This window comes from Diaphorina citri, unplaced genomic scaffold (genome assembly GCF_000475195.1).
Source record: "Diaphorina citri unplaced genomic scaffold, Diaci psyllid genome assembly version 1.1 scaffold4286, whole genome shotgun sequence".
Classification (NCBI taxonomy): Eukaryota; Metazoa; Arthropoda; class Insecta; order Hemiptera; family Psyllidae; genus Diaphorina; species Diaphorina citri.
This window is the reverse complement of record NW_007381685.1, coordinates 9,962-23,332: the sequence shown is the minus strand read 5'-3', so window position 1 is coordinate 23,332 and position 13,371 is coordinate 9,962. Positions and strand designations below refer to the sequence as shown.

Below are 13,371 nucleotides of genomic sequence, written 5' to 3'. Positions count from 1 at the left end.
ACAACCTCAAGTCAACAAATTAGGGAAGTTAGGAATCTCTAGTAACTTCCAAGTTAGAAGAAACTAGGAAGTTCGAACCCGGATGTCGAAAAATTACCACAGACCGCACAGACGTAGTTCTTTTTAAATTCGTATTAATTTTATTTTTGAATGGATCTAAGGTCATTGTATAACTGCCAAGGTTTTTAGTGACGGGGTTTTACCCTCCATTCGACGACAAGCTCCGCACAGACGTAGTTCTTTTTAAATTCGTATTAATTTTATTTTTGAATGGATCTAAGGTCATTGTATAACTGCCAAGGTTTTTAGTGGCGGGGTTTTACCCTCCATTCGACAAGCCACCCGCCTACTCACATGAATCCCCACCCAAATCTTTGTTTCACGGTTCCCTCTAGTCCCGTTCCGTCATGAGGATTATCTTCCTGTTAGCCACTTTGCTAACCATTTCCAGTGCCAATCTCATCCCGGGTAAAAGGAAAGTTATCATTGATACAGACGGAGGTGGAGACGATATTATGGCCATCATAACAGCTCTCAGATTACCCACCGATATACAAGTGCTGGGCATTACTACTGCCTGTGGCTGTGCAAATGCTACTCAAGCTACTGTCAATGTGCTCAAGACTCTGAGAGTTCTCAACAGAACTGAGGTGAGTTTGAAGAAACCTCAACGGCTAAACCTCCAACGACCTCAAGTCAACAAATTAGGGAAGTTAGGAATCTCTCGTAACTTCCAAGTTAGAAGAAACTAGGAAGTTCGAACCCGGATGTCGAAAAATTACCACAGACCGCACAGACGTAGTTCTTTTTAAAGTTGTATTCATTTTATTTTTGAACCAGTGGTTGACCCGTCCTTTGTACGGGACCACCACACAGACACCAAACTCCCACACACCAAACCAACACACACATATCACACCCACCACACACACACAGTCGCGCTACGCGCTCCCTGACACGTCTATAGTAACTTCCAAGTTAGAAAAAACTAGGAAGTTCGAACCCGGATGTCGAAAAATTACCACAGACCGCACAGACGTAGTTCTTTTTAAAGTTGTATTCATTTTATTTTTGAACCAGTGGTTGACCCGTCCTTTGTACGGGACCACCACACACACACAAACACACACACACACACACACATATCACACACCCATCCACCACACACACACCCATCAAACACCAACCACACACTACCCACTCAATACATTAATTAGAACTACTTTATCATGGGCAGTTGGGCACCTAACCTTTTCTGGGCTTTCAGCATAGCAACGAGTGTCCATGATGAAGTAAGTCGTTAATGTATTAATGGACAAGTAAGTTACGTGCTTTCGAGCAGGTTATCAATTGAAATGAAGAAGCCATTTCAAAGTTTCAACTCGACGATTTTACCTGCTTTATTCTAAAATTTGTCCAAATTAGATCCCCAACCAAGCTGGAGAAGATAAAATGTGTGAAATTCATTACCTATCCAACGAAGGTATAACCTAACTACTACATATTATGAATACATGGCACACACGCCCATCACACCACACACACACGGTCGCGCTACGCGCTCCATATCCCACAGTGCAGCATAATAGGCACAACTTTGAACCGCCGCCATTTTGAATCAGGAATGTGACAATTTTAAGTAGCCTATGTCACTCGGAGTACTTTTCTTAACAACCACAAAAAATTTCATCAAAATCGGTCGAGCCGTTTTTGCGTGAAAAGAGGACAACCAAAGGTCTATTTAGCGTGACAGACAGACATACACACATACATACGTACAGAAATTTTTCTAATGTGATTTTTGGAATCGGGGATGCATAAGGAGTAAGAATAACTAAAAATTTCACGATTTTAAGCAATGTACAGACAAATCTACAATTTTATTTATATAAAGGATTCTTATCGAAATAACTATTTGCATTTATTTTAATTATTTTTTTCATTTACTTTTTACTTTACAGGAACACCAATGATACGAACAGCAAAGTAATAGATCAAATTCAAGTGAACTTGGTCAAGAAACTGCTTCTCAGAACATTCCGGGAAATGTCTGAAGTCTAATTTTTTTAGACAGGAAGTTGAGTGATTTAGATTTACTATGTAAAACAAAACAATACCGCAACTTTCAGCTATCATAGTGGTGCAATTATTTCTTGACTTCTGTCTTCGATTTTGTTTGTTCTGCGATTACCTCAACAGTTGGTTCTATTTTATTAAAATTTTGGACCTACACAACTTGAGCACTCAAAATCCCAAATGCACAGAAATAGCCAATAGACGCTCAACATGATAAATCCAATAAAATTAGAGTTTGCTATTCCGAAATAAAATTCTTCTGAAGTGTTACAAGACTGCACTGCCTCTGTTTTCTTTGTTATTTCTCAATTCATGTTCACACCCAAATGCACAGAAATAGCCAATAGACGCTCAACATGATAAATCCAATAAAATTAGAGTTTGCTATTCCGAAATAAAATTCTTCTGATGTGTTACAAGACTGCACTGCCTCTGTTTTCTTTGTTATTTCTCAATTCATGTTCACAAGTTCACATGTATATGAGGGTGCGGTAGTTTTGTCACGGACATCTTCCCGCCATATCTCATGAAAAAAATCAGCTGGTCGGTCCAGAGCCAAGTTCCCATAGTAGTGCCAACAGTAAAAATCTGGTGTGAACATCACACGACTTTCTATTACATTTAGGGAATACGTATTTGAAAATAAAAAGTGAAATTTTTTCCAAGTCCCAAGCCGCCCATACGGCGGCCGATTTTTGGTCGAAAATTTTCTATCTCAAAGTACTCCCCATGTAATAAGGGATCGTTTAAAATGTTCAAAAGTGACTTTTTTTAAATCGTTGCCGAGCCGCCTACGGCGGCGGATTTTTGGTCGAAAATTTTCCATCTTTAAATGCTCCTCGTGTCATAAGGAATGATATAAACTATCCGAAGCAACATTGACTTTGGTTGATATCTGTTACTGGACAGGTAAGTTACGAACTTTCTAGTAGGTTATAAATTGAAATAAAGAAGTGTGCAGTCACAGTTTCAAATGGACAGTATCACCAATATTTAGCCTGTTTGATTTTAACTTAAACACAATAACGTAAATTTAGAACAAGTGTTCGTCCTAAATAAAATTGGTTTATTTTTTTGCGGTCGATTGGGCATAGATGCGGTCGACCATACTGGGATAGCATACCAAATTTCATCGCTCTACGACAAACCGTTCTTGAGATATTTTGTATACCACCGTTTTACTTTTTCCCACTTAAACCTGTGGTACGTACGTACATACATACATACATACATACATACATACATACAGACCATATGCTAAAAACCACTTCTTTGACATCAGGGGATCCCAAATTCCCGATTTTGAAAATTTGGGCCGATTGCAATACTTTCATTACTAGTATAGCTCGCTATACTGTAGTAATAGAAAGTAAAAAAAACCCATCAGTCATCTTGGACAAGTTTACGAAGTACGAGTACACGAGTAGGACTTAGGAGGTGGTTTCAAAGTCCAGTCCTAGGCAAATGGTAAGAACACATTTCCAAGTTTTTATTTTTTTTTTATTGGTGATCATAGTTATCATCTTTACCCTTTATCTTCTGGGGAACTTCATAATAAGTTAGAGACGTTAGAGTAATTGCAACTGTCAATAATTTTATAACTAGGTAGGTACCTGCTGACGTAATGTCAATAATATTGTATAACTACCTGCTGATATAATGTGTAAGAATAAAAATTATAATAGCCAATCATTAAAATTATCATCAAATGAATTGAGGAGAACAATCGATTTGGGCAAATCATAAAAAAAAAGATATAAATAAAAGAGACATGTCAGTGCCAATTTAGAACAAAAGAGAATACAGGTGTAAGTGAGTCTAATCAGTCCAGTTTAGCTTGAAGTTTTGCTTTTTTACTTTTTAATAGGTACGTCATAATTTTTGTCTGTTTAGATCTACTTTTTTGTGACAGTTCCTCTCTTTGTTTCACGGTTCCCTCTAGTCCCGTTCCATCATGAGGATTATCTTCCTGTTAGCTAAATACATATGACAATTTAAAATGGAAAAAATTATTAAAAAAAAAAAAAAAATAATAAAAAAAAATAAATGGGAAGAAATGGAATGAGGTAGGTAACATAAGAATGTTATACATAGGCATTATAAAAAAAGGCACCGCCGCGATTCAAGGAAATGCGAAACCAAGGCTGAAAAATCAGGAAAGGAGGAACGCAAGGATATAAATCTTTGACCTCTGCTATTGAGGCCGTGGTTATGAACAGGGCCATCGTAGGACATCGTCGGACTTTTTGCGTGTAAAGTTGGCGGGAAATTCGAATTTTTGATTTTTTTTTCCGCAACTTGTACAATCTGAATTCATTTTTTTACTTTTTATCTTTAGTTTGCACGTTTATATTATACTTTTCATTTATATTAGCTATTAAAAACAAGCAAATTACAAAGCAAACAAAAATAAATATAAAATGAATTTTAAAAATTGCCGCCGGGACAGCTATCTCACGTCGTCCGAGCTCATCTCAGCCCTGTTCATAAACACACCCTCAATGGTATAGTGACTAGTGACACTAGCTAATGAATTGAAAAACACGGCTATTTTTCAATTCGTTGGGCAAATTGGACATAGACAGCCCTTTTCTGAGCGAGTTCTCTTTAAATTTGTTCCATTTGTTTTCACAGGAATGGAGGCAAAACGTTCTGTATATCTTCTTCCTTGGGAAACTTCTGTGGACGCCCATATTACCAAGGTAAGGTACAGGGTGGAAGCAATAACAGAAAAAGATATGTATTATGTAATTCTAATCCACGCCTGCAAAAAAAGCGACTCAAACTTTTCCTTTTACCCAACAGTTGGTCCGATTTTATTGAAATTTCGGACCTACACAACTCGAGCAGACGAGCACTCTACAATTTTATTTACCTATATAGATGGATCTAAGGTCATTGTATAACTGCCAAGGTTTTTAGTGACGGGGTTTTACCCTCCATTCGACGACAAGCCACCCGCCTACTCTTATGAATCCCCACACACACAAACACACCCCCACACACACCACACCCATCACACACATCCCATCACACCAGACCCATCACACACACACACCAGACCCATCACACACACACACACCACACCCATCCACCACACACACACACCCATCAAACACCAACCACACACCACCCACCACACACACACACCTACCACACACATCGAATACACACATACACAAACACGGTCGCGCTACGCGCTCCCTGACATGTCCCACAGAGCAGCATAATAGGCATAACTTTGAACCGCCGCTATTTTGAATCAGGATGGAATGTGATAATTTTAAGTAGCCTATGTCACCCCGAGTACCCTTCTTAACAACCAAAACGCCGCCATTTTGAATCAGGATGAAATGTGATAATTTTAAGTAGCCTATGTCACCCCGAGTACCCTTCTTAACAACCAAAGAAAATTTCATCAAAATCGGTCGAGCCGTTTTTGCGTGAAAAGAGGACGACCAAAGGTCTATTTAGCGTGACAGACAAACATACACACAGACAGCAAAATCGGTCGAGCCGTTTTTGCGTGAAAAGAGGACAACCAAAGGTCTATTTAGCGTGACAGACAGACATACACTTCTTAACAACCAAAGAAAATTTCATCAAAATCGGTCGAGCCGTTTTTGCGTGAAAAGAGGACGACCAAAGGTCTATTTAGCGTGACAAACATACACACAGACAGACAGAAATTTTTCTAATGTGATTTTTGGAATCGGAGATGCATTAGGAGTAAGAATAACTAAAAATTTTACGATTCTAAGCAATGTACAGACAAATCTACAATTTTATTTACCTATATAGATGGATCTAAGGTCATTGTATAACTGCCAAGGTTTTTAGTGACGGGGTTTTACCCTCCATTCGGCGATAAGCCACCCGCCTACTCACATGCATCCCCACCCAACCTGGTTGGTTCCGACAAAAGCCACTTTCGAGGACATGGATCTAAGGTCATTGTATAACTGCCAAGGTTTTTAGTGACGGGGTATTACCCTCCATTCGGCGACAAGCCTGTGCAGTCACAGTTTCAAATGGACAGTATCACCAATATTTAGCCTGTTTGATTTTAACTTAAACACAATAACGTAAATTTAGAACAAAGTGTTCGTCCTAAAAAAAATTGGTTTATTTTTTTGCGGTCGATTGGGCATAGATGCGATCCATTGGGCCCTTTTCTGAGTAAGTTCCCTATTTCATGGACATACTAGTTTTTGTAGTTAGTTATAAAATTATTTCATTTTCATTTTGCAGGGACACCAATAATACGAACAGCAAAGTGATAAGTTATATTCGAGTGGACTTGTTCAAAAAATTGCTTCTAAGAACATTCCGGGAAGACTAATCTACTTAAGCAGAAAGTAAAATTCAGTAATTTCACTATGTGTTAAAGAACATTCCGGGAAGTCTAATCTACTTAAGCAGAAACTAAAATTCACTATGTGTTAAGTAAAATTTTTCTTATAATAAGACCAAAATAATACTTGGTAAAACTTTCAATAACTTAATAAATAAAGAAACTCTTGACTTTTAGTTTTACAAATTTAATATATTTTATCTATACGCGTATTTCGGGTGTTGTATGATGGTAGTTGTATAATGATTTGTTTCAATTGAATATCATCTTGAGAATGGGGTAACACCCGAAATACGCGTATAGATAAAACATATTGAATTTGTAAAACTAAAAGTCAAGAGTTTTTTTTATTTATTAAGTTTTTAAAAATTTTCTTTTTGACCGAACGATTAAGCAAGTTAATTTATAATTTGTGAATTTATTCAGTACCAAAATACATAAGACCTTGTTTAGACTAGGTATAGGTACGGGACTTTTCAATCTCATTTCGGCAGTACATATAAACAGGATAAATTATATTGGTTTTTTAATGTTTCTTCTACACTCGCCTGCAAAAAAAGCGACTCAAACTTTTCCTTTTACCCAACAGTTGGTCCGATTTTATTGAAATTTCGGACCTACACAACTCGAGCACTCAAAGGAGAGTAAAAATGTAGGAGAATGAAGTAGGTATCCCAGATGCACAGAAATAGCCAATGGACACTCATCATGATAAAGCCAATTAGAGTTTAAGCTATTTCGAAATAGATTCTTCTGATTTGTTATCAAAATTTCTGTGAAGAGGTGAGAGATCATTCGAATTTCGCTGAAGAGGAAAAAATCATGTAGGTATCTAAATTTAACTTCAACATTATAAACGCTCATCAAGAAAAGTGTAAAGCTCGATAAACGGAATTGACAAGATAAAAGCTAAAAACCATTTCCTGTGAATGAGGCTTTCTAACTTTTGCCACACAAACCTAGAATGTCAGTTTCATGTACATTGGACATGTTAAGCAAAGCGTTGTCCTCTTATCTAAACCACAGTCCAGAACAGATAGACATGGATCTTCTAGCTGCAATCATGCGATGTATTGCCAAGCTTAACATTCTGCTTGATATTCAGATGACCGATGACAGACTCCCCAGTGAAATACAACATCTCATCAATCAAGTGCAGAGTAAAATTCAAACCTATGACAAGCAACAACTCATTGTCGCTAAACACCTAATGGAGACATTTTTGATAAAGAAATACTTTGCCTCAAACAGTTGATAGGAAACCAAACAACTCATTGTCGCTAAACACCTAATGGAGACATTTTTGATAAAGAAATACTTTGCCTCAAACAGTTGATAGGAAACCATTACTTACTTATTTTATGATTAATTTGTGTTGAAATGTTGGGAATATGACAATTAGGTGAATTAGGTCACTCTCCAAGGTGCATGTTTTCCTCTTTTGAATTTATTGTTCCTGATTGTATTTATCACTTAGATAAAAAAGTGAATTTAATAAATAATCTTTGTGACACAGAGCAATGATTAGCTCCTGAATCAATTTAAAACCAAGCATTGTATATTACTTTCCATTACATTATGTATAGGGAAATGATTATTTTTTCTTTGATTTTATAATACAAGGTACCTGGTGTGGCCTCAAGGGGGACAACTTTGGAAGAAGAAAAAGGGTACACATGCCAACTTTTAAGACAGCACAACATAAAAAATCTTGAGAAGCACAGTAGGTTAATCTCATAACTAACTCCTTATAATACAAGGTACCTGGTGTGGCCTCAAGGGGGACAACTTTGGAAGAAGAAAAAGGGTACACATGCCAACTTTTAAGACAGCACAGCATAAAAAATCTTGATAAGCACAGTAGGTTAATCTCATAACTAACTCCTAAATTAAATCAGACCAGAAAATGGCTGGCAATTTTACTACATATTTATATCTTGCAAGGACTGTTTCTGAAGAGGATATATGAGACTAAATATGTGGTGTGGCCTCAAGGGGGACAACTTTGGAAGAAGAAAAAGGGTACACATGCCAACTTTTAAGACAGCACAACATAAAAAATCTTGAGAGGCACAGTAGGTTAATCTCATAACTAACTCTTAAATCAAATCAGACCAGAAAATGGCTGGCAATTTTACTACATATTTATATCTTGCAAGGACTGTTTCTGAAGAGGATATATGAGACTAAATATGTAAAATATGTGTTAAATGTGAATACAAGTTGTTCCTGTGATAGGGTAAGCACCAGAAATAATAAAATAATTCTTAATCTTCAAATAGAGGATTCAGTATGACAATGAAAAATTGAAGGAGAAAGAGAAATGAAAACAACTTACTTTGTAGTCAGTGAACAAGAAGAAAGTGTCAACAGGTTTATATTTCAATACAAAACTCAGGGCTTAGTGATATTAACAGAGGGGCTGGATGTAAACTTTCTACAAGAAATAGGTCTTGGGGCGACGTGATGAGAACAGGTTCATTCTGTTCACATGTTGGATACGCTTGGGCAGAGGGAATCTGATACGAGAGTCGTGGAATTGTTTGACCAGAGGACGACGGCAGGCAGAGGCTTTGACAACTTCCAGTTTGATGATCTGTGAAGAGGCAGAGGGCAAAAATCAAAAAGGCTATCATTACATTAAAAAAAAAAAAAAAAAAAATCAGTAGTCCCAGAGTGCAGTGGATCAGGCAATGTATTCAAACCAAACAAAAATTGCATTAACTCATTAAGGAAGGTCATTTCTATTAAATGAATGCAAAAATTTCTCTGTTAATGCAGCAAGCACCTAAATAAGGAAATCAAAGATTGTATGGGCATACAACAATGTATGGACATACAAACACAAACAACCCTGTTTAATGGAACAACTTTGTTGGCCTTGAAGTCTGGACTATAGTCAGACTTGAGGTTCAAAATTAAGGTCTGATGGCCAGGACCACAATATGAGATTAAAAAGAAAAGATTATGTATACCTGGATACTGTGCGCTCGGGCTCTGTGTCTGGCTCCCATATCTCTGTAGCATTGGGTAACAGCACCAGATACTGACAAGTCTCTGTATTCACGGTACATGTTGTGTGTGCCACTTCGGGAATCATATCTCAGCCAAATACCAAAGTTCTTGATTTTGGTTGGGGATTTTTCAGAAATCTAAAAAACACATACATGAATGTTAGGATTGTTGAAAAAAAGTACTGACAGAGTTTAATTACATCATGGGTCAAAAAAAGCAAGTATTAAGTAATTTTGAGTACTTAATTATAGTCACACCTGTCAATATGGGGAACATGGATAAACAGGGGGGGGGATCACAACCCCCTCGATTATAATTGGAAAACCTGGATAGGTGGGGAAAGAATTGCTGGTCCATTGGATTCCTATATATTAGACAGGTTTGGCTGTACTACTATTATTATGGCCTTTCTCAGATAACTCAGATTACATAGAGAACAAATTTGCAAGTCCTTTTTTGGGATAGAACTTAAACCATCCTGTTAATCAGGCTAGGATTTGAATCATTACTTCACTGAGGTTATGCAGGCAAAATGACAGGAAACTTACCAATTTCAAGGAAACGCTGTAGCATTGGGTAACAGCACCAGATACTGACAAGTCTCTGTATTCACGGTACATGTTGTGTGTGCCACTTCGGGAATCATATCTCAACCAAATACCAAAGTTCTTGATTTTGGTTGGGGATTTTTCAGAAATCTAAAAAAAACCACATATGTACATGAATGTTAGGATTGTTGAAAAAAAGTACTGACAGAGAGTTTAATTACATCATGGGTCAATAAAAAAAAGCAAGTATTAAGTAATTTTGAGTACTTAATTATAGTCACAGCTGTCAATATGGGGAACATGGATAAACAGGGGGAAAGAATTGCTGGTCCATTGGATTCCTATATATTAGACAGATTTGGCTGTACTACTATTATTATGGCCTGTCTCAGATAACTCAGATTACATAGAGGACAAATTTGCAAGTCCTTTTTTGGGATAGAACTTAAACCATCCTGTTAATCAGGCTAGGATTTGAACCATTACTTCACTGAGGTTATGCAGGCAAAATGACAGGAAACTTACCAATTTCAAGGAAACAATTTCTCCTGTACTCTTCTTGAATTTCTTGAGCTGTCTCAAGAAATACCAAAACCTGGATTTGGCAACAATATCATCGGGAGCAAAGATTCTCATTTTGTACAGAGGTGTGATCTTTTCCTTTTCCGTCGGCAGTTTGCGTCCGATGACTTCATATTCCTTCAACTATAAAATGAGATAAGTAACAGGTTTATAAGGGGGTACTGAAATTTAACAAGTTGATAAGAGCTACAATATTACGTTGGCCCAATGGAGTTTAAAATAGGTCAATTGGTAAGCTTTTCAACTTCCAATGGTAACTTGAGGACCTTCTTAAGACATGGTGCCTTTTTTGGGATTGAGGTTAAGATTGATGCTGTCTCGGTGTCAGGGATTATTCATATTCCTTCAACTATAAAATGAGATAAGTAACAGGTTTATAAGGGGGTACTGAAATTTAACAAGTTGATAAGAGCTACAATATTATGTTGGCCCTTAATGGAGTTTAAAATAGGTCAATTGGTAAGCTTTTCAACTTTCAATGGTAACTTGAGGACCTTCTTGAGACATGGTGGCTCATTTGGGATTGAGGTTAAGTTTGATGCTGTCTCGGTGTCAGGGATTATTGTTAGCGTGATAAATCTATGTGCCATACTGGGATGGATAATATGCTGAAGAAATAAGGGTTGTGTCGCACTTACCAGTCCTTTGGCCTTCATTTTGGTTGAATTTGAAGGAAATTTAACTTATTTACAACGTGTTCACACCGAAAAAAGCTTTGCAAAAAAAACTTTTATGATCAAAGGAATGAAGGCTAACTTCCCACTTGTACAACAACTACAATATTATGTTGGCCCTTAATGGAGTTTAAAATAGGTCAATTGGTAAGCTTTTCAACTTTCAATGGTAACTTGAGGACCTTCTTAAGACATGGTGGCTCATTTGGGATTGAGGTTAAGTTTGATGCTGTCTCGGTGTCAGGGATTATTGTTAGCGTATGATTTTGTATCTGTGTGACATGAATTATGCTACTGAATCTATGTTTATTTATCTTAGGATAAGTTTTAATAGCTGTAAGTTTTTTTTTATAAGTAAAATAAACAAGTAGATTATCTTAAATACCTTGTGTTCTTTATTTGTGGTGTTATAGGTTGTGTTTTTTTTTTTTTTTTTTTTTTTTTTTTTCTTTGTCCCCAAGAGGTTTGACATAGGAAACTGTAACTGCTAAGGTCTTATCGTACCAAAATCGAAGAGAAAAGGAAGACAGGATAGAAGAAAGCCAGCCGTTCCGAGAACGAACATCATCCGTTCAAGATAAAATCCGCCCCGGGCGGGAATCGAACCCACGGCCTAGCGCTTACAAGGCAGACGCGTTACCAACCAAGCTAACTAGGCTGGTATCAGCATGTTTATACCAACTTCTAAATGAAGTTGGTTCCATGACTTCCATGGCCAACTAATTGTGGCGTGTGGCTTAGCATAACTCTATCATTACGTTATGATTCCATGATTCAAAAAATTCGCAAACAATATCCTTTTTACTCCAGGTATTGGTAATGATAGTCCCGGCACAGAATTCAATTTCCGGCGGGATCCAGAAGCTACCAGACTTGTATTTGAACATGCCGGGAATCTCTAGTAACTTCCAAGTTAGAAGAAACTAGGAAGTTCGAACCCGGATGTCGAAAAATTACCACAGACCGCACAGACGAAGTTCTTTTTAAAGTTGTATTCATTTTATTTTTGAACCAGTGGTTGACTCGTCCTTTGTACGGGACCAGCACACACACACACAAACACACCCCCACACACACCACACCCATCACACACATCCCATCACACCAGACCCATCACACACACACACCAGACCCATAACACACCCCCACACACACCACACCCATCACACACATCCCATCACACCAGACCCATCACACACACACACACACCAGACCCATCACACACACACACACACACACCACACCCATCCACCACACACACACACCCATCAAACACCAACCACACACGACCCACCACACACACACACCTACCACACACATCGAATACACACATACACAAACACGGTCGCGCTACGCGCTCCCTGACATGTCCCACAGAGCAGCATAATAGGCATAACTTTGAACCGCCGCCATTTTGAATCAGGATGAAATGTGATAATTTTAAGTAGCCTATGTCACCCCAAGTACCCTTCTTAACAACCAAAGAAAATTTCATCAAAATCGGTCGAGCCGTTTTTGCGTGAAAAGAGGACGACCAAAGGTCTATTTAGCGTGACAGACAAACATACACACAGACAGACAGACAGACAGAAATTTTTCTAATGTGATTTTTGGAATCGGGGATGCATTAGGAGTAAGAATAACTAAAAATTTTACGATTCTAAGCAATGTACAGACAAATCTACAATTTTATTTACCTATATAGATGGATCTAAGGTCATTGTATAACTGCCAAGGTTTTTAGTGACGGGGTTTTACCCTCCATTCGACGACAAGCCACCCGCCTACTCACATGAATCCCCACCCAACCTGGTTGGTTCCGACAAAAGCCAGCAGCACACGATTGCCCAGATGGTCATCGTCTCACATCCGGACACCATCCACGTGCAGCGTTGCTTAACTTCAGTGGATCATTAGGACCCGGTACATTTAACGTGCTATCACCGCAGACTAGAGATTATTTGTTTTGTTCCTCAGATACCTGTATACAGGGGCTGCGAGTCGTATTACATGACTGACAAGGATCTTTCTTCTGACTGGTTTGGAAAGGACGGGATGGGAGACTTTGAATTTCCAAATCCTCCGTTATGGAATGAAAGCAGACCGGAACATGCCGTTTTAT

General features: G+C 37.9%; 2 protein-coding genes across 3 annotated transcripts in view; one reads left to right on the top strand and one right to left on the bottom strand.

Annotated features, from left to right (window-relative positions):
* Positions 1-376: 376 nt before the first annotated feature.
* The window catches only part of LOC103520937 (probable uridine nucleosidase 2), a gene marked incomplete at its 3' end in the record, with an annotated part of 22,950 nt that continues 9,955 nt past the window's right edge, over positions 377-13,371 (top strand). The window contains exons 1-2 of the mRNA XM_017448663.2: positions 377-650; positions 13,227-13,359. Of these exons, the coding sequence (XP_017304152.2) occupies positions 408-650; positions 13,227-13,359 (376 nt within the window). The remainder of the gene's footprint in view (positions 651-13,226; positions 13,360-13,371) is intronic.
* Positions 8,769-11,353, bottom strand: LOC103520936 (60S ribosomal protein L18a). 2 transcript variants are annotated; one of them, XM_026831854.1, is made up of 5 exons: positions 11,214-11,353; positions 10,519-10,698; positions 9,994-10,143; positions 9,406-9,582; positions 8,769-9,026 (listed from the first exon to the last, which is right to left on the bottom strand). In XM_026831854.1, the coding sequence occupies exons 1-5, from the start codon at positions 11,229-11,231 to the stop codon at positions 8,868-8,870; spliced, it is 684 nt and encodes a 227-aa protein (XP_026687655.1). In that variant the 5' UTR covers positions 11,232-11,353; the 3' UTR covers positions 8,769-8,867.

Excerpts from the sequence above, each read along its gene's own strand:
- LOC103520936 (XM_026831854.1), bottom strand. Across the intron at positions 9,583-9,993 it reads ACAGCGTTTCCTTGAAATTG|ATTTCTGAAAAATCCCCAAC; the intron begins GTAAGTTTCCTG and ends TGTGTTTTTTAG. Across the intron at positions 9,027-9,405 it reads CCCGAGCGCACAGTATCCAG|ATCATCAAACTGGAAGTTGT; the intron begins GTATACATAATC and ends GCCTCTTCACAG.